Raw genomic sequence first — 27,908 nt, 5'->3', positions numbered from 1 at the left:
TGTTGTTGTCCCTTTCACCCACAAATGCAAAATAATGCAAATACTTGGAAGACGTAAAGGTTGTCCTCTCTGCCGTCTTGCTAGCTGAGCCACATGCGTGCAGATGCATGGCAAATGGCAACGAAAAGCCAATCAATTTGGACAACCTAAAGCTGACCTTTCACCTCTAGCCAATCACATTTGTGGCCAATAAAAGAAGTCCCGCCCCCTCCCCAATGGGTAAATTACATTAACACTGTAAACACACAGGCACCTACAGTAGTAGTGAGCGTTTTGATTCCTTTCAGGGACTCAGATCTTTTGATTAAGTTCCCGAAAAAAAAAATTCATTCACCGATTAGCGAACGATTTTGGGTGAGTCTCAGGTTCCCGAACGACTCGTTCTCGCAATGGATTAGTTCAGTAAGTCCTCCCTGCGGCTGAAGTCCGTGCAGGAAGTCTGCTGACGTATAACCATGTTAAAACAAGTTTGACCCTCCACTTGATGGCGCCCCTGCCTCCAAATCAATTATGGTGGGGGTATAGGCGACATTATTTAAGAAATACAATTGGCCATTGTTAAATGAATTCATTTGTGCCTCACTAGGATGTACTACAGCACATGAAACTTTTAACTATGGTGATCAGGCCAATCCTGGTTTGTCTGGGATTGTCCCGGTTTTAAGCTGTCTGTCACGAGTCCCGAGTCCCGACAGATATCTGTAATACTAAATAAAAAATGTATATTAATTAAATAAATAACACTCAAATGGCCTGGTTTTCAACATCGACTACCAATTCGTCCCAGTTTTCACCACAATTAATGCATAAGTGCATACACGTGCCCGTGCATGTCCGTGCAGTACCATAAGGGTCCCATTATAAATCCCATGGCACAGAACTCCATTTGGCCCCGTTCAAAGTGAATTGAAAAATGGATGCTCTATCATCAGTGCCAATTTATTCATATTCTATAAAGCAAAGGGGAAAATAAGGTTGCCACCCATCCTGTAAAATATGGAATTGGGCTACTTTTGCTTATACATTATATTCAAAATAAAATAAAGTATAATAAAATATAATCAAAAATACTATGAATGGACATGCCTTGATGATTCTTTATATAGCCTGCCTATTATTTGTTTTTAGACTCAGTAAACACAGATAATATTGGACAGATTGCCTCCCATTTGTCCGGGACATTGAAATCTTCGGGGACAAGTGGACATGTGGAAACAGTGCTTATTTGAAAACTAAATAACTAATTACTTGAATTGCAAAACTAACGCGTTACTGTACGTTACTCGTTACAACAAAAAGTAATCTGAGTAACAACACTGTTGATCACTGTGGGAGTCTCTACCCACCAGTAGGGATTCAGGGAGGAAGAGTCTTTCGGGCACTGGGGCGCCGACATGGCGTGAGTTTTTATTACAGATGTATAACAAAAAGGCTCACTGGCCAAACATATAAAATCTAAACAATAATAATTATAACGACAATCAGTCTGGGCAGCTGAGGAATGACCGTTCCCCCGGCCCCAGTTGACGAGCCCCGTGCGCCGACTCCCCTCTGCAAGACAGACAAACCCTAAGGAAGCTCCCTGGCCCGAATCGGACCAATCAGCGCTGCCTGGGCGCTAATTCGGCCGATTCGGGACAGCTGTGCATCCGCGGGGAGGAAGTGGCATTGTCGTCTGCAGCCGCAGCTTGACCACGCCCCTTAGTCCGACACAATCACATTGCTCCGTCTGACGGAGAATTGTGCCCCGTTAGTCTAGTGTTCCCGCTGTGACAGAGGGTCTCAAATAACACATGCACACACACACACACACACACACACACACACACACACACACACACACGCACACACACACACACACACACACATTCACTCACTCCATTCTACAGCCTGCTGTATTAGGATGTTTTTAATGTTATGAATAAGATGTGCTTTATTGCCCACCTCCGCTGCGCTGTTACCTTATTTACCACTTGGCTGCTCTTGCATCAAATCAGTTTCCACACAGATGTAATGTGCTTTTTAAAGAGGACAAATAATTGCCGGATCAGCAACAGTTAATAACTTTGTTGCTAGTGGCCTTTCACCAATAAATAATTGATGGAACGCAAATATGCATACATTCTTGATTTTCTGAGCTTAGTCAGGTCAGTGAGTAATGGACCTTTGCAACACATTGACTTAAGTTAAACCAAGTAAAACCATCATTACACCCTGCCATAGTGACACACACACACATACACACACACACACACACAAATGTACACATGGGACCCAGGAGATTGGTGTTGGCACTCGTGGGGTTAATGTGTGAATCATCAGTCAGTAACTTGTAGAATCAACACGATCTGATCCCCAGACGACTCAACTTCCCTTCAGAACTTAGAGATAAAGGATTTTCATATGTCGTACTGGTTCTCCACAACTGCTCTGAAGTTTCGCTTAAACTGCTTTTTATTCCTTTCTGTGGTGCATAACGGCCTAACTGTGTTGATCCGCAAGGAGAGAAATATATACTATCAACCAGCTAAACAACCTAATAGTTTAACTATCTTTTATACATATGTAATTTATTTATTTTGTATTCATTATTTATTATTATATTAATGATATTATTTTTCTTATTGGAACTGCATGTATGCATAAATATTGTTTTTTGCGGTCAAAACAATTGCCTTATCAGGTTGTTGAGCCGGTTGACCACGTTGTTTGCATGCTCTCCTCCATGCTGGGGAGTCTCTGCACTATTTCAGCGGCAGAACAGACTTATAAAGTGTACATTTTCAATCCCAATGACAGGTATCTGATCACACTGGCACTGCACCCGCGGAGCTGTCCATTGTCCTATAAGGTTCAATTCCATCTGTGGTCCAATGCCAATTTTGACCACTGTATCGCTATTCTCTGTAACTTTTAATTGCTTTTTCGATATCTTTTGAGTTTAATAGTAATTATGAAACAGTTTTAGTCAACATTTGTGTGTGTCAAGTGTCACTTTTGGAGTGCGGGTTGAAAACCTCCTCAGACTTCTACTGTTCAAGGCATCGCTACCTTTGGAAATAATAACTCATAATATAAACATATTATTTAAAGATCACTGGAAATTCTGGGCGTGACACCCCTTATAAATGCGCTTCAATTGCACCAGCTCTCTGCAGATAATTGCACACAGCTGCCTTTTTTTATTTATTTTGTGGCCTCCGCAGCAGTTACCTCCAGCTCTCTGCAGATGTTAATAATTTCACTCTTTGTGTGGCTATTAGTGACAGTGTATGTGACTTGGACGTTTTTTGCAACGAGGCTCATTTGCATAGGAAGGGGCCAATTTTGCAACAAATGTATGAATAATGGATAATATAAATATGTGCAAAAAGCACCGGCGCACCGAGATACTATTTGCGTGGCAGCGCAGTTAGTGGTGCATTTCACCGTTTGCCGGTGCTTTGAGAATTAGACGCTCGCTTTTTCGTTAATTTGCGCCGGTTTAGCAGCCGCAAAAGCCACGCAATCCCCTTGTGTATTCGTCCCCTCAGTGTCATGTCGAATCAGTGAGGAGGACACGTTCTGTCGCCCAGGGATTTGAAACTGGTTCAGTTTCATTTCAGGAAGAATACTCAGTTAGAACTGACAGTGACTTACTCGAGGAGGAGTGGGATAAAACGTTTTCCTGACACGACATTTACCACAGAAAACGACCAAAATGTAGTCAGCAGAAGTTAAAGTACGCTCTCTTCCCTTTTACTGGAAAAGCTTTGCTCAAGTTACACAATTTGGAGTCACTGCTTTCCACGACACATACATTCAGAGTGAGACTCTGAAAGCCTGAGCTGATTATGGATGTAACAGAGAGAGAGAGAAAGAGAGAGACTGTTGCCTGTCACAGACATTTCATTTTCTGTCGCATAGAAGTTGCTTACACAGTTACGACGAAACATCACATTCATTGAGATCACAGGGTTGTTGCTTTATGCTAGATATGCACGCTATCGTTCAGCGTACTTACTGTATATATATGAGTTAAAAGACAGATGTTTTTTTGGGACATACCGCATCATCTTTGTTGCAGTTCCGCCCGCCACACACCACCTGTGTGGCGTTTTCAGGGCCCTCCGACACAGAGACACAGGCAGAGATGTTGCAAACACACCAGTTTATTGTAGAGAGTGGCAAGATGGAACAAGCCGGGAGCAGATGGACACATGTCATGACAGAGGCTCTCCCCTTGTGTGTGTGTGTGTGTGTGTGGGGATGGATGATTTACCTGTTGCTCATGGATTGCTCTGACGAGCAACAGGCGTACAGCCACCGCTAATCCAGAGCAGAATTACCAAAGCCACCACAGTCTTATAGTTATGCAACTTCTTTTCAGCAATTTGTGGATCACTTCAGACTGACCCACCATTAGCGTAGCAAATGCATCTCAATGCATTGTGGGATCCACTGACCAGGAAAGTGTGCAGTCTTATATACTTGCAAACTACGATATTTCAAAGGATGTTATACATCATCCTTGTACATTTCCGCATATATGTTTGATGTGCCTTGCATACAGACTAAAAACACCCACATGCTAACTTGGCGTACTCGATAGGATGCTAGTGTCCAAATTAATTTGATAATCAAATTGTAATTGTTAATTGTTAATTGAATTGCTTACAGCCACGCCTCCATTCTCCACCTACAGTGAAACACTGCCGCAGATTATATGCAGCTTGTAGTGCTAAACTAGTACTAGTACGATTAGTACTACTACTCAAGTTGCTTTTGTGACTTTTTCTACTACAATTAGTGCAGAACTACAAACCCACTTCTATTTTACTATTGCTCCGATTGCCGTCTCTTGTACTTCTCCTATAGTTGCTTCTTGAACCAGCACCACCAAAGACGCTTTTAAAACTACTAACACTTCTAATATAGGAAGACTGGTATTACTTATGGAGGGACAGAGGGCAGCTCTGTTAAATGTGTGCACGAAAAAGGCAATTATCTTCCCCATTTATGGACTATGCAAGGCTTATCTCTTTCATCCCGCCTACGCTACTACGAAGGTTCCAATGCAATACCGTACAAATGTCAAACAAGCAGGTAATGACAATAGCTTTTAGGGGGCTATTGCCACTGTGAGGCATTGTTTCAAAGTCTTCTCCCTCTCTCTCTCTCTCTCTCTCTCTCTCTCTCTCTCTCTCTCTCTCGCTCTCTCTCTTTATTCCTTTATCCATTTTCCAGAGGGGGTGAGCGCATGTCCTGGCATCTCCCAGGCTGCAATGAATAATTGATTGCAGAAGAGGCCTTATATGTTTAATTCAGATTAATTATTGAGGATAAACCAGCAGCTCACAGTGTTTCTCCGCCTTCATAACAGCAGAGAACAAGAACGAGAAGGACTAGAGCGAGGGAGAGAAAATGGCGACAATAGAAGAGAAACGCATGCAGAGAGAGAGAGAGAGAGAGAGAGAGAGAGAGAGAGAGAGAGTGAAAGAGTGAAAGAGTGCACAAGTTTCCAGCTGAGAGTAACTGTGTGAGCGTGAGAGGAAAGTCTCCACTTGATTAACAGCTTATCAAATTAAAATGACATGAGCAGAGTTTGTGCCTCCAAATGTTATTTCCCCGTCTCCTTTATTTGACTTGTTTGAGGGGTTTTCTCCCTGAAGGTGTGCAGGTTCTAAAGTCCGTCTCCAGTATTTTCTTTATTCTTTCCTCATTGTTGAGCAGGATTTTTTTTTTCTTTTTTCTATGGCGCTTCCCGCTGCAGGACATTACATTCCAGTCACTCAGATTCTCGCCGAATAATTGATATCTGCACCGGAGAGTTCAGAGTTCAGAATTCCAAATTGCTTTTAAAACAGTGGAGAAATGATCGGTGGTGGGAAAATCCTACCAACTCAGGTGGTCTCCACTTTGACTTTTGCTCTCTTGTTGACACGAGCTAAAAAAGGACTTGGTTCATCGCTGTGGCTGCGGTGGTGCACTAATATGTTCGGCTCTTTTTCGGGACTCGGTTCTTGGCAAGTCACTCGGTGAACAGTGTGGTTCGATTTCCCGACTCTTTGTTCGCTGAATGGAATTCTCACCACCATCATTTAATCTGTGAAAATTGTTTACTTTTTCGAGACTGAGACTTGAGTCGGACGAATCGAAACACACCACTCTTTGGTCCCTCGGGGAGTCGTTTTGTGTGTGTTCGCCACGAACAGATCGTTTGCGGATCCTGCATCACTGGATCAGAGGAAAATGTGTGCGGAAAGCAGGACGTGAAGTTGGCGAGAGGCGGCCTATAAAGGAGTCTGTGGTGTTCTGTCTCACACAGAGAGATGTTAACTGCATCTATCTGCATGTGCTTCTCAATGAGTGTGTGTGTGTGAGTGTGTGTGTGTGTGTGTGTGTGTGTGTGTGTGTGTGTGTGTGTGTGTGTGTGTGTGTGTGTGTGTGTGTGTGTGAGTGCACATGTGCGGATTCTCTTTTTTTTTTTTTTTGCTTATCCTTCCGTCATCATGAGAACGTGGTTGTTCCAAGTCGTGTGTGTGTGTGTGTGTGTGTTTGTGTGTGTGTGTGTGTGTGTCTGTGTGTGTGTGTGTGTGTGTGTGTGTGTGTGTGTACGTGTGTGTGTGTGTGTGTGTGTGTGTGTGTTCACATGTGCGGATTCTTTTTTTTTTTTTTGCTTATTCTGTCATCATGAGAACGTGGTTGTTCCAAGTCGTGTGTGTGTGTGTGGACTACGGGGGGCTGCTCCTGTTAAATTAAGATGAATGTCTTCTAATCCGCTTGGCCCACCGCAGCGTGAAGAGCGTCTCCGCCGGTTCCTCCACGTGCAAAGCTTTTTCCGCACTGACATCGCTGTTGTACTCAAACCCCCTGCATCCATCTTTTGCCTTTTTTTTTGTTTACAACATTTTCCCCTCCTCCAGAGGTGCGGAGTGAAGAGTCAAAAAGAAACGTCCTACACTACTGTATGTCCAGCTGAGACGACAAAACGGCTCAATGGCGCTTCTCAGCGTTTTCCTCTCGATGAACTACCCAATCTATGCACCCAATCAAGCGAAGGCAGAAAGTAATTAATGGGGCAAATATATCGGGACCTTTTTGTTTTTTTGTTAAACCCCCCTTACGGGCAAAGGAAAAACAAAGAGGTTGGCTTGATTTTGCCTTGCTTCACCATATGCGATGAAGATCACCTTTTCGCACGGCTCACGTAATGGAAATAGACTATGCAGAGTCTTGTTTTGTTTTTCACTCCGTGGATTAGCGGGAACCTTTACGAGGACCCTCCAGATTGAATAAGCAATGGTGCCATTGTTGCAGAAGACTGCGGTGGCTCCCACGCCGCAGAGGCTCGGTGCGTGTTCACGGATGGGGGGGTGGGAGGGGGGCGGGGGGATGTCACCTTGGGGCTTGATTGGAGGAAGAGAGGAGGGAGAAAGTAAATAGGCTGTGTGTGTGGTGGGGAATGTAGGTGGGGGCTGTAGGTGTGTGTGTGTGTGTGTGTGTGTGTGTGTGTGTGTGTGTGTGTGTGTGTGTGTGTGTGTGTGTGTGTGTGTGTGTGTGTGTGTGTGTGTGTGTGTGTGCGTGCGTGCGTGCGTGCGTGCGTGTGTGTGTGATCATAGAGGTAAGTGGGAAAGAAGAGGTTGCTGTTCAGAGGATGAGGGGAGGCTCAGCGAAAAGAAGAAAGGATGAAGGGAAGGGGAGGTAAAGAAACGGAGGATGCCATATATGATAATTATACCTCTCTTTGTGTGTGTGTGTGTGTGTGTGTGTGTGTGTGTGTGTGTGTGTGTGTGTGTGTGTGTATGTGGGTGTGTGTGTGTGTGTGTGTGTGTGTGTGTGTGTGTGTGTGTGTGTGTGTGTGTGTGCCTTCAACCATGCTGTTAATGATAAGTACAGGGTTTGATGTCTAAGTGGCCATCAAAGGATTCTGGGATGATTGGGTGGAATTAGGGTCGCACCCACCCACAAAAACATGTTTTCTCTCTCTCTCGCTCTCTCTCTCTTACTGGGTTGTATCTAAACTTCTTTCTATTTTAACCTCTCGCTTTCTCATTATTCCCATTACTTTCCCACTGTTTATCTCTCTTCTCTGATTGAGCAATCCCAACATCGACTGTTTGGAAATCACATCTTCTCAAATTTTGACCTCTATAGGGGTGGTGTACAAGCTGACTCAAATGGATACCCACACACACACGCACGCACACACACACATATCCTAACGTCTTCGCGGTTTAGAGAAGGCTCACCTGTTACCATCTATTATTGCCAAATCTTGGATGCAAACGCAGGCAAACACACACACACACACACACAGACGTGCCTGAACCACAACTAGTGAAACCGACAACGTTCCACGTGACGTCACACACCGTGCCACACACTCAATCATCCACACCCACGCAATGAAGACCTTGATCAATACGCTCACATCCCATTACACTCCAATTTCACCTGGTGAAAACCTTTGAACGCCTGATTAGAAGCCGACATGCACACAAACACACAATTACACGCGTGTGCGCACGCGCGCGCACACATACACACACACACACGCACGCACATGGCAATATTATTAGCAATCATCCTTGGTGGCTTGTCAGGGGCGCAGACTTGGGATGATGTAAAGGAGGAGCCGCCGTGTCGTCAGTGCCTTGGCCTAGAAGTGACAGACGAGGCTCCATAAGTGTTAGTGTAAATTATCAATGTGAATTCAATTACTTTAGTCCCTTCGAATTCCTCTGTGGGAGTGAGAGCGAGTGGGGGGGGGGGGGGGGGATTGGGGAAAGAGAATGTGCGCATGTGTGAGGGAGGGAGAGAGATGGGGATGAGGGGTTAGCGTTGCACGTTGCATCATGGCCCGGGGGAGGGAGGCGCCAATGGCAGCAGCAGCAACAGCAAAGCCGGCAGTGCCTCCCCATGATGAAGCCATTTAAAGTGGGAGTCCGGGCTGGGAGATAGGCAGCGTGTGTGTGTGTGTGTGGGGGGGGGGTTTAAAGGGATGGATTTATTACCCTCTTGTCTGGGGGTCTTTAGCTCGTCAGGCATTCTGAACACGCACCCCACCCACCCGCCCCCATATGTGGCTTCCACCGCCAAGGTGCCCTTCAAACACACACTACTCACGTGCAATTGCACAAGCGACGCCCTGCACATGCGCAGGCATCACGCTCGCACACATGCACTGGTGTGCTTTCTCTCCATGCGACATACGCGCGGGGCGTAAATCAGGAACGAGCAGCCGTTTTCTTTTCCTCCACCTCCAATATCCCTCCGCTCACTCACATCTCATCACACTTTGGCTTCCATCCATGCTTATCATTTGCTGATTTCACGCAGAGCGACGAATACGCGTGGACCCCTGGCAGACTCCCTCTCTCTTCCGCTCTCTCCTCCTCCTCCTCTCCCTTTCAACCCACTCTCTCTCTCTCTCTCTCTCTCTCTCTCTCTCTCTCTCTCTCTCTGTCTCTCTCTCTCTACTCTTTCTCTGCGCTGCACTTGGCACTTGAGGCAGCAGCTTAGAGTTCCAGTCAAGCGATGTAATCCAGCAAATTAAGGCGTCCTCAGTCAGGATGTGACTTATTTACTTTGTACTAAAAGCCTCCACGCACCCGTTGAAACAGGGGCAGAGAAGGGCGACTCCAAGAAGTGAAGGAGAGAAATGACCTTCAAAGTGTTTACTTTGTGGAAATAAAATCTCTTTCTACCCGTCTTGTTGTCCCTCTATCCACCTGTCTGTCTGTCTGTCTGTCTGTCTGTCTGTCTGTCTGTCTCTCTCTCTCTCTCTCTCTCTCTCTCCCTCTTTCTCTGTCACTATCTCGCCCACTCACCATCTCTCAGATAACAGTTTTCCGGATGGGGTCTGAGGGTCATCAAGACATTGACCTTGCTATCCTCACTGCGCTACTCAAAGGTAAGTGTGTGTGTGTGTGTGTGTGTGTGTGTGTGTGTGTGTGTGTGTGTGTGTGTGTGTGTGTGTGTGTGTGTGTGTGTGTGTGTGTGTGTGTGTGTGTGTGTGTGCGTTCCTGCGGGCGGGCGGGCAGGCAGGCGGGGGGGCGGGCGTGTGTGTGTGTCTGAGCATAAACGCTTTTAAGTGGCTCTCATGAGTTCTATTTCACTGTCACCCTCCGGGGGATCTTTTTTTCCCTCCAATGTTATTTTGGAAGTTACACAAAAGGAGGCTGATATGATTTCTCGACGCATGTTCCTTCAACAGCCCCGCTCATCATCACCCATCTATCACCGCCTAAAAGCATACTGATGTATTATTCTAGACAAATGGAGTGGTTGATCGGGGTGGTATTTGTGTGCTGCTCGGTGTAATCTGTATCGAAACTGTATAGAAAGAGGTTTTTTTGGTTCCAAGGTAGGCTCCCCTGCCACTGGTTAGTTTTATACCACGCTGCACAGATCATTCACTATCTACGCTGGTTACCCCAATACACACACACACACACACACACACACACACACACACACACACACACACACACACACACACACACACACACACACACACACTTTGTCTTTATCCGTCCTCCAGACAGTAATGATTGATAGACAGACAGACATACAGACAGACAGACAGACAGACAGATAGATAGATAGATAGATAGATAGATAGATAGATAGATAGATGGATAGATAGATAGATAGATAGATAGATAGATAGATAGATACATACATACATATATTTAAAGATAGAAAAATAGACAGATAGATAGATAGATAGATAGATAGATAGATAGATAGATAGATAGATAGATAGATAGACAGATGAACAGATTAAAGATTATAGCAAAGAAGACCCAATATACAGAAAAATGTGAAAATATACAATAAAGGCTAATATACACAAAACCTAATGATAACCAACAAATATATACAAAAATATTATATAAAAACAATACAATGACCCCAAAAAATAAATGGGAAAAATTGTGAACCCGGTATTTTGGTTTGTTTTGGAAATAGTTGTTGTTTTGGAAATGTGACAGTGAACCAGAAAGACAACTTAAAGGATCAGAAAAAAAATTGTCATTTTCACCATTAAATATAAGCCAACTTCTTTAAGCTGTATACAACTAAATAACTAGCTGGTGGAGAGGGGGGCGCACATGTATGGAATAAACAAACATCCTCCTTCTGCCTGCTCGCCTGCCCCCCGGCTTGACTGGGAATATGGGATCCGGAGGAGTTTGCACAAACGCCTACTGTATACACACACTCAAATACGCACACACACACACATTTAGGTCGAGGTGGTATGTGGAGAGGTCTAGGAAAAACCTCTAAAAACAAGATGAGTTGGGATTATGTAGACTTCAAAGAGGACCAAAAAAATGTGGAATCATGACAATGTAAAAGATTTTGAAATTACTTACAAATGCTTAAAAACAGCATTGATTGGACATTTTGATTGTGAGGACACTGGACAATAAAAGTGTCCTCACAATGCAAAGCTCCTATTAATGATGGTGTCTATTCAGGTATTTTGTCCTTTTAAACGATATATGCACACAAACCCACACACATACACGTATGGAGGCATCTTTGGACATTTGCGCAATCACATGAACCACACGTGCGCACACACACACACACACACACACACACACACACACAGGAACAGAGTGTCCTATGGGGCTGCTTTGCCATCCGCTGCAGATGAAGGACTACCTCAGGAACAGCTCCTTGGGGGAACATATGATTCCACAGAGAGAGAGAGAGAGAGAGAGAGAGAGAGAGAGAGAGAGAGAGAGAGCGTGTAGAGCAAGAGGAGTGGAAGATCACTAGATCCTACATTTCATGTGCAGCACTATGCCAACATGCCTAATTTCCCCACCCAATACGTTCCTCCCTCATTTCTTGCGTTTCATTTGAAACTTTTCATTCCTATTGTTGTATGCCACCATGTTTCACCCTTACAGTGTCTTCTCTTTTGGACTGTTATTATCTCTCTTGCGTATCTCATTGCTTCCTGGCATCTTTTTTTAGTTTTCACGATCACATATTTCAGCAATCTTTCAAAAAGAAAAACAGATACGGAGCAGGGAATGATCTGGAAAGTGCCTTTGAAATGGATGAACGGAGATAGGAACGGAAAAATAAGCAACAACAAAAAGAAGCAAAAGCCAAACACAAAGGGGAGGGGGATGACATGGAAGACAAATAGGAGAAATAAAGATGGAGTGCACGCCGCTGAAAGAAGGGGGTCACTTTGCACCAAGAGCATCATTCTTTCGCCGTGCGAACGGACGTGTCAGGCCTTTTAGCGAGAACGGAAATCTGTCACATCCTAGCTGCGAGAAGCTTTTCAGGACATCGGATTAGGGCTCCTTCGCACAGAGACACCGCCCGAAGCTCACTGTCCAAAAAATGACGGGAAGCAGTCAGGAGGCGAGAGAGAGAGAGAGAGAGAGAGAGAGAGAGAGAGAGAGAGAGAGAGAGAGAAGAAAAAATAAAGGACGAGCAAGGCCGGGCGAGGTAACTACCGATAAAGGCCCGGTGAACGGAGGAATTGATGTCCCCTCCGCCCGAGGCCGTCCGTAACCCCACGTTTTGCACCATGGACCGCTGCGGGCGGAGGGACGGTACTGTACATGATGATAAAGCGAGGCCACCCTGTCTTTTACTACACACGTATCGTTATGAAAGGCCTATTACGGCGCTCTACCCCTCATTAGCGGGGGGCTCCGGCGCGGCTCACACCATTAAGCCGCTGTAATGCGGCGCCAAACTGCGTGCGGGACAGAGCCACGTACTGCACGTACCAAAGTAATGATGCAACAGCTCTTATTAAAAAATAACATCGTCTTGTCATTCCGCAAAGGATTATGGTGAACTTCATTTGATACGGGATTTCCTCAAGGGCCTAGTCCAATTGACTCCTAATTTGTAGAGGGGGATTCTGTGAGGGGTTCTTTTTTTTTTTGTCTTTGGAGGGGGAGGGGGGGTTCTCAGCAAGAGTCTGAACAACACAGTAGGGATTTAAATGTGAGATTGCGCTAATCTCACTTTTTTTTTCAATGTTTTTGGGTTTTTTTAACGTAAGATATCTCAACAGCAAACACAGGCGGTTTAATTCCACCGGTTTATCCATGGCTAAGTGTAGATATAAATATTCCTTCACTCTCTCGCAGACCTCCCTGTTTCCCATTTCTCCTTCTGTTCCCTGTTCTCATGTGGCCACAGTGTCTCAGATTAATCCATTTAGTGGTGACACTGACAAACAACCCTGGTCCCCCGGCACCCTGCGGGAACATGACTCTCGTCTGTGTGAAGTATCGAAGGAGGAAATGACCCGAACCCGGAATTGAAGCACTCTGAATTTAAGATTAAGGCTTAAGCCGCCCCGTGGTTCCTCGATCACCAGCAAATCTGACAGCCCTGCGTCGAAATTCCCATTTAATCTGTGAGGAACCGTGATTATGAGTATCACTGGGGATGGGGATACCGGAGCCTGGCTCATTGGTACCGTTGAGGAAACGGCTTTAAAATCTCTCTCTTTCCCCTCGCCGCCTCAGGTGCCAACGCTTCAGCCCCGGACCAGCTGAGTCTGGCTCTGGCCTGGAACAGGGTGGACATCGCCCGAAGCCAGATCTTCATCTATGGGCAGCAGTGGCCTGTAAGAAACACAGACACACACACACACACACACACACACACACACACACACCCACCCACACACACACAAGCTCACACACACACTGTCCCATACACATAATGACCGCATTGACCACCTTAGGGGGTACAGGGTCCATTTGCCCGTTTGCTCCTGCTGGAACTTCACTATGTGTTTCAGTGAGTGTGTATTTGCATAATGCCCGCTGTGCAGTGGACTAAATGGTGGTATGTGGGTTCTGATTCCCTCCTTTAAAAATATAAGACGTTAGACTTGAGGCCAAGCAACACCAGAAGTACGCCGGAGGCTCCCTGGCACTCTCTGGATCACCCTGTTTCACTGCTGCTTTAGCCTATAGCTCCGTACTGCCAGCGGAGAGTCTGTTCACCGGCCCCGGTGTTCGCACTCACCACAATTTGAATGTTTTCCGTGCCGTGTTGCGCTAGGTGGGTTCCCTGGAGCAGTCCATGCTGGACGCCTTGGTCCTGGACAGAGTGGATTTTGTCAAGCTGCTGATAGAGAATGGCGTCAGCATGCACCGGTTTCTCACCCTCTCCAGACTGGAGGAGCTCTACAACACGGTAACGGCACAACGCACATCACCATAGACGATTATTTACAGCCCCTGTTTCCCGAGATGGTTGGAGAAGAGGTTTATGTGTAAACCTAGGAGTGGACTATTCCTAAAGCTCACTTCCGTCCTAATGAGCCCCCTCTCCCCCACCCAATGTGGTTTCTTCTTCTTCCTATCAGAGACACGGACCGTCCAACACGCTGTACCACCTCGTCCGAGATGTCAAAAAGGTAGGACGCCCGCCTTGTCACCTGTTCCTCTCTTTGGCTGTGGCCGTGGCTGTGGCTGTGTAGACTCCCTATACGCGAATGACGGCTTTTCTTGTGCGTGTGCAAGAGTAGAAACGATCAAGTGTGTATGTTGATGGTTGGCTTACCCGCCCCTAGATTGTGTTCATTCTTGCAGGAGATGTTTGCAGACCGTCTATCAACCCTCTATCAGTGTGTGTGTGTGTGTGTGTGTGTGTGTGTGTGTGTGTGTGTGTGTGTGTGTGTGTGGTAGTAGTAGTAGTAGTAGTAGTAGTAGTAGTAGCTAACATAGCGCTAGCTGTTGCTAGCTGTGTATAGAGACTGGCTATACTCTCTCAGCAGGTCGTTCGGACTGCTGTGGCTGTGACCATCTATGCACGTCAGCGCTCATCATTCCTCCTAAGCTGACCCTCCTTCACCTCTCTCTCTCTCTCTCTCTCTCTCTCTCTCTCTCTCTCTCTGTGTTTCCCGCTCTCTCTCTCCCTCTCTTGCTCTCTCTGTCTGTAAAGCGTGTACAGACTCACTACCGTGGTTACCAAACTCCATAGACACTAGTTCAATCCGTCAAACGTGTTATGTGTTCAAAGCAAAGCCACGGCGCAAAACCGCCGTACGGCCAAGCCTCCAAATTCCTTCTCCTTGTTTTTTCCCGTTTTTTCATGCAACAACAACACTTTGTTTTTGGGTTTTTTTTGGAGTAGTGAGAATGTGCATCTTCATTTACAATTGATCTGGCTGGAGATACTGTGGCCATCATGACCATGCCCGTGTATTTGAGATGCTAAGGAGATGTATCCCGTGCTATTGTATCTCCGTCCTGGCTCTTTGCTTACGCTCAGATTCTCCAGCGCTGCGCTGTCTACATTAAGATGTGAAACCTGGAGTTTGGCATTCAGCACCATGTCCACTGTCAGTAATGAGCAATGCACTTTTGAGAGATGATGGAGGGGTCAGCATCACCGCCATTAGCATGGAGACGTGCTCATTAATTAAAGCGTCACCGACAACAGCAATACAACTCCCTTCCCACGGGGGTCATTAAAGAGGATTCCTGGTGCGATCCTTCATTATTTAACCCCTCACTGTCGCCGTGCACGCACACACAGTCTGGGGTTAGTGTGGCGTAGTACTGTCTGTGCAGCTCGGCATGCCTGCTTTCGCACAGGCGCACACACGGAAACATGAATACAGCTCCACTGCCGCAAAGAGCAGTGCAGAAAGGTGTGTATCCATCTTTGCGTGTGTTTACCCTCCGTAGTATTAAGGTGTGATGCAAATAACATCCCAGTGCCTTCCCTGAGCTCAGGCCAACACGCCATCACATCGCATAATCCTAATCCATCTTCCCAAGAGAAGTTTGGGGATTATTTGGGGTCATATTGTTAGCTATCTGCCTCTCGGATGTCGATATCTCAGCTGGAGCCCTGCTAATGACTTCTCAGAGGACCCACAGTGTTTATTAGATGAATCTAATTCCTTACATCAGGTTGAGCAGCTGAGTCAGCCGATACTGGTTGCTTTTTCCCGCAGAGCAAACCAAAGGTGCAGCTTCGTGGAGTGGCCCAACACTCACTCTGGTGTACAATAAAAATATCAGTGTCTATCAAATGATTCATATATTACGAAACATTTTATGGACTATTTATTCATTATAAATGTTTTATTCAGCACTTAAATCTGGATTTCCGAATGAAATCGAAAAATATGGGAAAAGGTGATGGGTAGTGTAAAATGTGTCTGCAGGCTGGTAAACGGGTTAAAACTCAACTGGACGGCGGTATGGTTGTTAAACACTTCCAAGTTATAGCCAGTGTAGAGCTCAGCAGGTTAAAGACACTGATGGCTGTGCCAAGGCAGCGAGCACGTTCACATAGAAATGGAGGAAATCCCAGGCAACAGAGCACTGTCTGTAAAGTGTGCACTGTGTGTACACTGTGGGGGTGCCATTTGACCTTGCCGTGTCTAAAGATGCCAGTCTTTTAGGTCTGTGAGGCTGCTGTGGTATTTCAGAGGCCGTGCTCCAAGGCTTTACTCGTAAAGTGCCAATAAAATGTAAGCTTTTATACCAACATGAAGACAGGGATGGCAGTGTGAGGGGTAGAGGGATCAAGGAACGGAGGAGTCCAGGCTCCCTAGTGCCAGAGCTGTAGCTCTCAGGGCATCACGGTCCAGACGGGAGGTAATTGGTCAGTGGGGCCGAGCTCCGCGAGCGACCAACGATGTGTGTCGCAACGTACTGTAGGTCGCTTTGGTCGCTGTGTTGGCTGTTGCTGGCTGCTGGCAGTCGACTCAACAGCTCATAGCTGTGGTCACTCAAAGTCTTCGGCCGGTGCTTAATCAGTAAATTTGAATTTCCGAAATATGTTCCAGCCTTCCCATCTGCTCAAGTTCTTGTGACAGTTGAAGTACCAGAAAGCCATTAGCTCTGCCGAAATACAATATTATTTTGATATATATAACGCCTGTTTTGCAGATTGCTGGTTTGCTGGGAATGCTTGGTTGTATTATATTTCATTATTTTGAGCAGACCCAGTGGCGTATCCTAACCCAAAACATTTCCTATTGTTGATGGAAAAACAACAAATTATATCTTTACATTTATTTAGATTTATTTTTCTATTGAGGTATAGTTTGAAAGAGATGTAGATGTTATTTTTGTTTTATTTAATTTGTATCAATAAAAACAATTAGTTGTATTGTGCATTGTATTCAGCTTGTGTATTATTGATTATACTATATAGCCTATTTGTTGTGTTTAATGTAAATGAATAAAATATCCTATATACATAGTTCTTATAGTTATAGCATCTTATTGTTTGATATAGGTTTAAGTATGTCACTGTATACATCAATATGGGCGTACATGGTAGTGATTGTGCCCCTCAACCAAGAGGTCCTGAGTCTGATTCCCTTTATAGTCAGATGTGTTTGATTTTGACTATTATAGTCCAACTTATTGATGGAATTGCCATCATTTTAGCATTTTAGTATGATTTAGTACAGCTTATGATAATTATAGGACCTTATAATGACTCCACTGCGACGCCAGTCATAGCCACATCCACGGCTGGCTGGCCAAATGCAACCGGCAACAGTCAAAGCTGAGACCATGTCCAAGCAGTCTAAAACCGAGACCATGGCTGTTAAGTGATAAAATAGGCTTTTGGTTGCGACCGAAAGCAGCCAGCTACAGCTGCTTTGGTAGCAGCCATGGTCTCAGTGTTGACTGTTGCTGGCTGCTTTGGTCGCACATCCAGCCACATCTTTGGTTGCGACTCATTTGCCACCAAAAGCATCGCAGCATTTTTAGCATTGCGACGTTTTTGAAGCAAAAGAGTCACACCATTTTTAGCCAGTGGCTTCTTCTCAGCCAGCCAGCCACAGTCCCAGCCAGCCGTGGCTGTGGCTATGGATGGCTGGCTGACGATGGCCTATAATTATCATAAACTGTACTAAATCATTCTCAAATGCTAAAATGAAATAGGGCCATTCCATGAATAAGTTGGACTATAATAGCCAAAATCAAACACATCTGACGATAAAAGGAATCAAACTCAGGACCTCTTGGTAGAGTGGCACCCCCACAGTGATACTTAGACCTATATCATACTATAAGGCACTACTGATTAACTGTAAGAACTGGGTACATAGGATATTTAATTACATTACATTTTACACAACAAATAGACTATAATCAAAAATATAACATGCTGAATACAACGAGCCATACAATAAATATATTTTATTGATACAAATTAAATAAAACAAAAATTACATAAACAATCTCTTTTAAACTGCACTGTACTTCAATAGAAAATTAGATCAGAATAAAAGTAAAGACATTATTATTTTTTTCCACCGACAATAGGCAATGCTCTGGGTCAGAAAATGCCACTGTGTCTGCTCAAAATAAGGAAATATAATACAACAAGCATTACAAATCAACGAACCGGCGTTATAAATATCCAAATAATATTAGCCATAAACAGCTGCAGGTTTCGCAAAGAGCTTATGGGTACTTGAACTGTCGCAAAATCTTGAGCGGAGGGAAGGCGTAACATATTTTGCAAATTCACTTTGAGAGTTCAAACTTTGAGTGAACATAGCGATTCGCTGTTGAGTCAACCGCCAACAGCCAGCCACAGCCAACACAGCGACCAGATGCAGCCAGCCAAGCGACCAAAGCGACTTACGCCGCACATCGTTGGTAGCTCACGGAGCTCGGCCTCCTCCTAATTGGTTACCGTCCAAAGTGGTGACAATGGGGGGGCTCACACGCCATGTTGTCTAGGTAATGATTGGAGGGGAAGGGTATTTTGGGGGCAGGCATGTGGAAGTGGAGCAGCAAACCCCTTAAAGGTTCTTCCACTTCAATGGACACCCCTCGCTCTCCGTGGAGCTTCTTTGCGATCCATGTACCCATCTTCCGAGGCACTCCTCATTTCCTCCAGGCTAATGAGTCATTGCTGCTCTGTCATTCTCTTCTCCCAACTCTCCCTCACTTTCTCTCTTTCGCCCCTTTCTCCAAAAAAAAAATCCCCAAACTGCACTGAACCTCTCAGAAAGATCTCATTACTCTCCTTGGATGCAAATGCAGAGGTCTACTTTTTCCTCCCTGCATCTTTTACATTTATTTCTCGTTAATTATCCTCACCTTAAATGCTACTCTAGTTTTCAGCTTCTCTCTCACTTTCCCACTCGCTTAACTTTTCCCCACTAAGAGAACGACAAATGGCTCTGATGCCTCTTGGGGATTTTGGCCGCTCATGTCTGCGGTGAGGGTTTAAAAGATGTGGCGAGACCTGCTCGCCCTCTTGCATTTCAAATTATGCTTAAAAAGAAAAAACATGAAAATGAACCGGGACGGCTCCACCAGGAGAGAGGTCCCAACACTTCCCAAACTAAATGAAGCTCACATTTTTTGCGGCTTCAAATTACATAAGTATCTGTGGTCTAGATTCCTGACTGAGACCCAGACTGAGATCTTGTCCCGGGGGTTCCGTGTACATCCCATCACCCCCTTTGGTCTAATCACTGTATACCACGCGGTTTGCTCACTGACCCTTGTGTGTTCTTTCCAAGCGAGAATATCCAGGGTTCAGTTGGATCTACTTCAAGGTGAATCTACTAATCAAGATTTCTTTCATAGCCAAAAAAAATAATACCAAAACAGTTTAATGTGGATAATGTGAAGTGAAAGTGCGTGTATGGTCTCTTTTCATTGTATTACCCTTCCTTTGTGGATTGTCTCTCATCGACTTGGGCCTTTTTTTTTTTTACATCTAAAATAAGCATGTTCCTTGATCCCCAGGGAAACCTGCCGCCAGACTACCGCATCAGTCTCATTGACATCGGACTGGTCATCGAATACCTCATGGGCGGGGCGTACCGCTGTAATTACACCAGGAAGAGATTCAGGACTCTGTACCACAACCTCTTTGGACCCAAGAGAGTGAGTCGATATGATCTTTAACCACATTTTACCGTCATGCTGTTCAACACACCACGAAAAAACAAATGTTACATCTGGGCGGGAGGTTGGAGAGAAAAGTTGCATAAATGGATTTTGGTGTCAATATTCACATATCTGTTTTAGGGCAACTCCTTCCAGTGCAAACAGTATATAAGTGCATTCCTGTGTTTATCACGCGGCTGGATGCTAGACTGAAGACACATGACATAAATCAGATAAATGGTGGGAGGATGTAGGCCTGGAAGGTAAGAGAAGTGGGCCAGCTATATACCTACGTATATTAATCCATTTTTAGGCCGCAAGCAACATAATGGACTATATTTGTTCTGCTCAGGGATATTACCATCAAGTGGCGCACACAAGCACCTATTAAAACTGAAATGGGCGGACAAAAACACCTCATCTATAGAGCAAATTTGTATCTAATGATGATCAGTGTTGGGTCGAACGTGACATGACTGCCCTGCCCTGAAAACCTGAAAACCACTGAGGGCATAACCAAAAAATCACCGATATACTGGTGGATTCAATTACTTTTGCTCACATGTAATTCATACAAATCCTCCTTAGAAAACATTAATTGAGGATGATGATCTAACCCCACCCCGTCCCCCCACTCCCCCACTCTAAGTTTAATGGCAGGTTGATCAGCGGTAATTGGTCGGCAGCTGTGATCATCCAGTCTATTCTCGCTGTACACGGAACAATTTACATCTGTAATTATTTTGGGATGAATCTTCGAAGGAGCATTGTGTCTCTTTGTTGTGATCCGTATCAGCAGTCATAACAAACGGAGCCGTCGTAATAGTTTTTTTTTTTTTTTGTGCTTGCAGCATGGGCACATACATTGTTACACGTATGTTCGTTCTCATGCGACTGGAATGTCTAATTCCCCCACTCCGCCTCGATTCCACACACTGCCACAGGTGTAATGGAAACAGAATTGTGCGCAGCTGTGTCTGATACATCATCTTTCTGCTTGAGCGTGTGCTTCTGTGTGTGTGTGTGTGTGTGTGTGTGTGTGTGCGTGCGTGCGTGCGTGCGTGCGCGAGCGCGCGCATGTGTGATGTGCGTATCTGTGATTCTCTGCCACTGAAAAGGGACACAAGCATAACAGATGGACATCGACTAAGCACAAAGCGCAGCACACAAACACACACACACACAGGAAAGTAGAAAGAGAAAAATGGACGGGGAAAGGGAGAGGCGGAGTGGGAGAGAGAGAGAGAGAGAGAGAGAGAGAAAAAAAAAGGTTGACGGGAGGAAGGGAAATAGTGACTTGGAATAATTTGGGTTTACTGACAGCTCTCTCTCTCTCTCTCACACACACACACACACACACACACACACACACACACACACACACACACACATCCACACGCACACTAAGACAAAGCCTTGAAATAGATGCAGATATCAACACGCCCACAAGAGACCAAGGCTATTTTTACCAATTCAGATGATGGCTCATGAATGCATAATTCATACAGGCCCTGCTTCAATACAGATACTGCACAACTGTATGTGTACAATATTCATACACACCATGTCCAAAGCAAATAGAATACAGGGCTGCCGTGTGCGTAATACACTTTGGAGCAAACACAAAGAACCCGTCCAAAATCATTCATCATTGGTTTTCCACCGACAGAGAGCCATCAAAAAGACGGGTTCCTGTTGTTGCACATTTACCAGTTTGAGGCTTGAGCCGCTGAGTTTGTCCGTCAGTCTGTGCTGTCTATTTTGCTTATAGAGTAAAACGTACTACTCTATAAACTGCACTCGACAAGCTCCTGTTTTGTTTATGTGTTTTGTCGCTTTTCTAGCCCAAAGCGCTGAAACTGCTGGGAATGGAGGTGAGTGTCAACCCTGTCAAGGCTGTTCTTTGCTGAATGTCGGTCTTGTCCTTTGTCCTCAACGCACAATCTTTTCACAACATGAGTGACGATACAATCTGCGGCATGTTCCGGGAATGATGACTCTTTCATGCGTACCACATACACATTACAGGATCTGAAAGGGAGAGCTTGAGGCCCACTTGATTTATTTTTGCCGATCGAAGGTTTTGAAGGTTGCGGTCACTTTTTTTCCGCAAGTTCACGGCCGCAAAAAATAAATCGGGCGAATTTCGAGTCCTCTGATTATCCGTCATGAAAGCGTTCTCCCTCCATCTGACCAGCAGACACAATGGTGCATAACCACATGAATGTTTTATGACTCCAGACACGTTCTAAATGTATATTGCTCATGCTATGATACCTCACAGAGCAGAGCACACTAGTTACATCCGGCTGAATCACTAATGACTGATGTAATGGGATTACATAATGGGCTTACACCATGTGTGTGTGTGTGTGTGTGTGTGTGTGTGTGTGTGTGTGTGTGTGTGTGTGTGTATGTGTGTACACTTTTGTACTCATATGTATTCACAGCTTACACACGACAGAATATTGTCAGAATCGTAAAGTTTTGTATCCCCGCATGTGTCTGCACTTTCCTCACAAGGTATTCCTGTGTAGCCTTTGTGTCTGTCTGTGATGGTGTCTGTCTGATTTTTTTGAAAACTCTGCGTGTCTCTCCGTCCATCGGCTATCTCTCTGTCTCTATGTTTCGCATCTGACTATCCAGCCATAACACAGCCATCAATAAATTACACCCTTTAATTGAATCTAGAATTACATTGTTGTGATCACTTGTACTATCTATGACATCTCAATAATCAGTCTGCCAGGCTACACTTTGAGTCTGCTTATTAAACTCAGCCACAAAGCTAATGGAATTCCCTTGCATAATGAAAGGTTCTTTGACGAAAGAAGGCCTGCGCTATCTCTCCCCCCCCCCCCCGTGCGCCAGAGCGCTGAGAGCCATTTCGCGGCCGGCTGTGCCTGACCGATCTCCGGCGGTCCTCAGCCCTGTCAGTGTGACTGCGAGGGAGATCAATGCCGCCCCACAGGACGTGGCCTTAGAGACTAACTGGCGGCATCTATCTCTCAAGGAACAGGGAGCTGGCCCGAAACAGTCATTAGCTCAAAAATAATCCTACTGCAGCCGAGCAGAGAACACAGAGGGGCGAATTCACACAGAAGTGATTGCGGCCGCTAACAGCAGCAGGAATCGCGCATCAATTGCGCTCCGCCGTCTGCGCCGACTTAGCGTCCGATTCACAAAAGATATTGCGCTGATGATATTTAGGCTCAAACGCGGCCATAAAGTTTTGCTGCTGAGTGCAATTTGCCCTTGTTTTGCGTGTCTGATCGCAATGATCGGCGTGTGGGCGGAATCCATGGATCCACGGATCTTGACACGGGACACACGATTTTTGTTTTGTTCAATTTGGAAAAGGAGTAAAACGAAATACCTCTAAAATAATAAAATCTCACTCTTTTTATTTGTTTTATTTGGAGAAACGGGAAACGGGCATGCGAAGCGGAGCGTGAATGCCCGTTTTGAGAGTCTCCATTATGCATTCATTACGCCGCTGCTCTGCAGTTGCCTGTTTTCTGTTTTATCTTAAATAAATATAAAACTTAAAATAATTGTCTGACAGCAGTTATTCTGGTGTGAAGTGGTTAATAGACATGTAAAATTGTGAGGAAATAGTCTGGGGTGCTATGCAAAATCCTGACGAGGCACCGGCAAACACCAGCAAGCCCCCCCTTGGCACCGGCGGGAGCTCTCCTCCCCACTGTTATGCATGGGGAGAAGTGCGTGGAGGTGGTGTGGAGGCACTGAAGGCACTGCCTTTTATTTTTTTGGCCGCGCAGTTATCTCCAGCTCTCTGCAAATGATAATAATTTCACTCGAACTGTCTGTGGCTATTAGTACCGGTATTGGAGGTTTTTTGCAACAAGGCTCATTACATCGAAAGGGGCCAATTTTGCTACAAAATGTATGAATAATACATCATTTATATACACGCAAGTAGCACTGGTGCATCGAGACGCTATTTGCGTGGCCGCGCAGTTAGTGGTGCACTTCACCGTTTGCGAGTGCTTTGAGCAGTTAGACGCTCGCTTATTCTGTTATTTGCGCCGGTTTAGCGGCCACAAAAGCTGCGCAAACCTTTTGTGAATTCGCCCCTGGGGATCTGACCTCTGGTGGAGCGCGCTGAAAATCCCAGAAACGTATATATGTTAAGATATATCGACGTTGAGATGGATCGCATTAAGATGCGGCATGAGCATCTGATCAATCTTATTGATCGGGTGTAATTGGTAAACTACCAATGGTTGCCATGATTGGTCACTTGGTCAAAAGATCAACATGACGTGGTCAACATGTCAAAAATGTAACAGTAATTCTATCAGCGCTGGTGAAAATCTTTTTACATCCATATTATAAATGACTCCCTGTTCTGCAAGGACTTACCTTTGTGAGTCTTTCTCAGGGTGTCAGGATAGATCGCCCTTTCTAAGTTGAAAATGATCAGGGATATCAACATAAGGTAGTATGACAAGAAGTTAATGATAGATTGCAATCGTATGGATATGTCTTCCAATCGACACCAAGAACTCTAGCTTTCCTTCATTTATTGCTCGATAGCTCCTCCGCCTTCCCAACACTGGTTGATTGACTGCCCTGTGTAATTTTCCTCCCCAGCGCTTAACCTCCTTCGCAGCCCGTGTCTAGAAAGTTCTCTCGGTCTCCCGGCCGCCCACTCACTTGTCCTTGACTCCGCCAGGACGACATGCCGATCCGCAGAGGCCGTCAAAAGACGACACGAAAGCGCGAGGAGGAGGTGGACATCGACCTGGACGATCCGGAGATCAACCACTTCCCCTTCCCCTTCCACGAGCTGATGGTGTGGGCCGTTCTGATGAAGCGGCAAAAGATGGCGCTATTCTTTTGGCAGCATGGCGAGGAGGCCATGGCCAAGGCCCTGGTGGCCTGTAAGCTCTGCAAGGCCATGGCGCACGAGGCCTCCGAGAATGACATGGTGGATGACATCTCGCAGGAGCTCAACCACAACTCCAGGTGGGGACCGCAGGAGAGATTATGTACATGCACATGAACGCAACACCTACCACCCAGGGCGGACATCCATCCGAGTTTTTGTAGAACAGTCCGGTTTTGAAAAAGTCAGAAACACTCAACACAAGCCTTGCGATGGACAGGTTTTTGTCCTCCTTTGAGAAGATCCCTTCAATGGTGTATAACTTCCCCTGTCTTCAATGCATAAATCTAGTTCAATCACTGGTTCAATCATGCAACTTTTTACCTCAATACAAGCATGAGCCCATGACCTTCCAGGAATTCGGGGCCCTGTGAAAAGATGAATAGCCCCTCCCCACATTTTGTCTTTGTTCTCTTTTCTCTCTCCGTTTTCATGCTCTGAATGTACCGTTTTAATTCTCTTCTCTTAATATCTCTTTATTGTCATTGTACAAGAAGAATACAATGAGATGAATCCCCTAAATTTGAACCATCCTGTACCTACAGTAGGAGCAGTGGGCTGCTGCAGCGCAGCGCCCGGGGACCAACTCCAGCTCTCTTGCCAGTTTCTTGGTCAGGGGGCACTAGCAGGAGTATTAACCCCCTGACATACATGTCTTCGATGGTCGCCTTCAAACGCAGTAGCAGGGGTGAATCATTCAGAGAGTTGGGCAGGGCTACTTTTTTTTTAACAAAAATGTATTTGTGTAAAATATTCATTTTTTTGGCACAGATTCTATTAATTATGGTGGGGTTTTTTTTGACACATCACAAATCTTTGGTTCGTGGAAACACCTCAGTGGGCCAGAACATTGTGGGCTGCTATGTGGCCTCGGATGTTCAATCTAGAATGGCCAGGTGTGAGTGTGAATTCATCAGTAAAAGTAAGTAGGTTTGTGGGTAATGTTCGGTTTTTATTCTGGCTCTGCTGAATCCTGCAGTGTCCTCATTTTTGGGGTCATGGGGATGTCCTCCCTTTACTGTACCATTCTCAATCCATTCTAGCCTACTTCCAGCATGCAAACTGACACACATCCGCAAAGTCAAACATTTGCAACTCTCACACAGGGCGCAATCACACATTCTTAAGAGAGATTATCGCCCTCTCATCCCTCTTTCTCTCTTTGTGATCTGTGCGATCCTCCATGTGCTCTCATTCAAGTTGCTCCAATAGCGGCTAAATATCCTCTGGACTGATCTCATGGAAAATTTTTCTGCACAAAATGATTAATGAAGAGTTGAGCTGGGAGTCTGGACTGGAGCAACATCTGACCACACACCCCCAACACATATAGGCAGGCACCCACACTTATACAGTATATACATGCCTACTTTTCCACAGCTTGACCCTGTTTTGGACTGCTCTGGGCTCCTGCGAGGTGTAAGTGACATACATACGGAAATCTAATGACAAGCAGCATCCTTAGTTAATCACATGCATGTGAGATGAAGGTAATCACCAAGAGATAAAAATGCCAATTACGGAAATAGCTTTTAATTAGACGGAAGTATTTCAGATATTACACACACACAATCACACACACACACACACACACACACACACACACACACACACACACACACACACACACACACACACACACACACACACACACACACACACACACACACACACACACACACACACACACACAGACAACATTCACACGCACAAGGTACAAAGCTTTTGAACTAGCATATACTGCAGAGAATTTGGCTGTTTTGTTGCTAAGTACACCATGCAATTTTATATGTTGGTGCATGTGGTGGCATTTTTTAACTTGTGTGTATGTGTGTGTGTATGTATGTGTGTGTGTGTGTGTGTGTGTGTGTGTGTGTGTGTGTGTGTGTGTGTGTGTGTGTGTGTGTGTGTGTGTGTGTGTGTGTGCGCGCGTGCGTTTGCGTGTGCGTGTGCTTGCGCGTGCGTGCGTGCGTGTGTGTGTGTCATTGAGGGAGCTTGTCACTTACCGACTTTGAGTAAACTTGAGGAAACATTCTTTCTTTTACACTGTTTGGTCTGTATGCAGCTTTTTTTTGTCTTTGCTGTCACGTGTCTAATGACACCTTATGAGTGGAATTGTAATGATTTAGGTATTTTTAATGTCTACACAAGGACCACCTGTCCACACGTAGGCATTACAGCTGGACATACCGTCTAGTTTGCTCCTTGGTCTTTACATCTCTTCATTACTTTGCATATTTATTGGTGTGATACCAAACCCAGTGTGTGTGTGTGTGTGTCTGTGTCTGTGTCTGTGTCTGTGTGTGTGTGTGTGTGTGTGTGTGTGTGTGTGTGTGTGTGTGTGTGTGTGTGTGTGTGTGTGTGTGTGTGTGTGTGTGTGTGTGTGTGTGTGATCTAGGATTTGCGTTCACGTTCAAGTACAGTATCATATCTCCTCGTCATGTCACTCGGTAGATTCTTATCTCTGTTCTCATGTTTGTGTTGGATCTGTGCATGTGTCTATCGCTTCTCAGAGAGTTTGGCCAGCTGGCGGTGGAGCTTCTGGACCAGTCCTATAAACAGGACGAACAGATGGCCATGAAGCTGCTCACATACGAGCTGAAGAACTGGAGCAATGCCACCTGCCTGCAGCTGGCGGTAGCGGCCAAACACAGGGACTTCATCGCACACACCTGCAGTCAGATGCTGCTGACCGATATGTGGATGGGACGCCTGCGCATGCGCAAGAATTCGGGCTTGAAGGTACGGGGAGGGCAGAGTCCTCTGCCGGGGTCCGTCGGAAAGGCAATGTGGGAAAAGTTTGTTTACGCAAGATCGCAAGCGTTTGACCCCACATTGGAACTGACTTCGGACAATAGATATATATAGTATTGTTCTATATATATAAAAGAACAGCTAGAGATTTAGGATTCGAAGAACTATTGGCATATGAGAATGAGACAGTCAGGCACCTCCATCCACAAAATTCTGCACAGGGAAGTTGGCATGGGCTCCATATATTCAGAAGTTATGGGAAGTTATATATCCTGAAGTTATTTATTTTGGATAAGCTTGTAGTAAAGACAGCTTGCTGGCTTGCAGCTTGCTTGTGATTAAACCCGACAGCTCAGGTA

The 27,908-nt window shown here is 45.4% G+C and overlaps 1 protein-coding gene across 5 annotated transcripts in view; it reads left to right on the top strand.

Annotated features, from left to right (window-relative positions):
- trpm3 (transient receptor potential cation channel, subfamily M, member 3) overlaps positions 1–27,908 on the top strand; it is a gene marked incomplete at both ends in the record, with an annotated part of 139,689 nt that overhangs the window by 97,723 nt on the left and 14,058 nt on the right. For 3 of the 5 annotated variants that reach the window (XM_080004002.1, XM_080004003.1, XM_080004005.1), the window contains 8 exons: positions 9,823–9,895; positions 13,509–13,609; positions 14,053–14,187; positions 14,360–14,410; positions 19,740–19,880; positions 21,728–21,757; positions 24,583–24,875; positions 27,309–27,537. In XM_080004002.1, the coding sequence (XP_079860128.1) occupies positions 9,823–9,895; positions 13,509–13,609; positions 14,053–14,187; positions 14,360–14,410; positions 19,740–19,880; positions 21,728–21,757; positions 24,583–24,875; positions 27,309–27,537 (1,053 nt within the window). Of the gene's footprint in view, positions 1–9,822; positions 9,896–13,508; positions 13,610–14,052; positions 14,188–14,359; positions 14,411–19,510; positions 19,547–19,739; positions 19,881–21,727; positions 21,758–24,582; positions 24,876–27,308; positions 27,538–27,908 lie in introns of all 5 variants that reach the window. The other 2 variants (XM_080004001.1, XM_080004004.1) reach the window with 1 other exon arrangement.

The sequence above is a fragment of the Zeus faber genome (assembly GCF_960531495.2).
Source record: "Zeus faber genome assembly, chromosome: 7".
NCBI lineage: Eukaryota > Metazoa > Chordata > Actinopteri > Zeiformes > Zeidae > Zeus > Zeus faber.
Note: the sequence above shows the minus strand (reverse complement) of the source record. Positions and strands in the feature narration are given on the sequence as shown.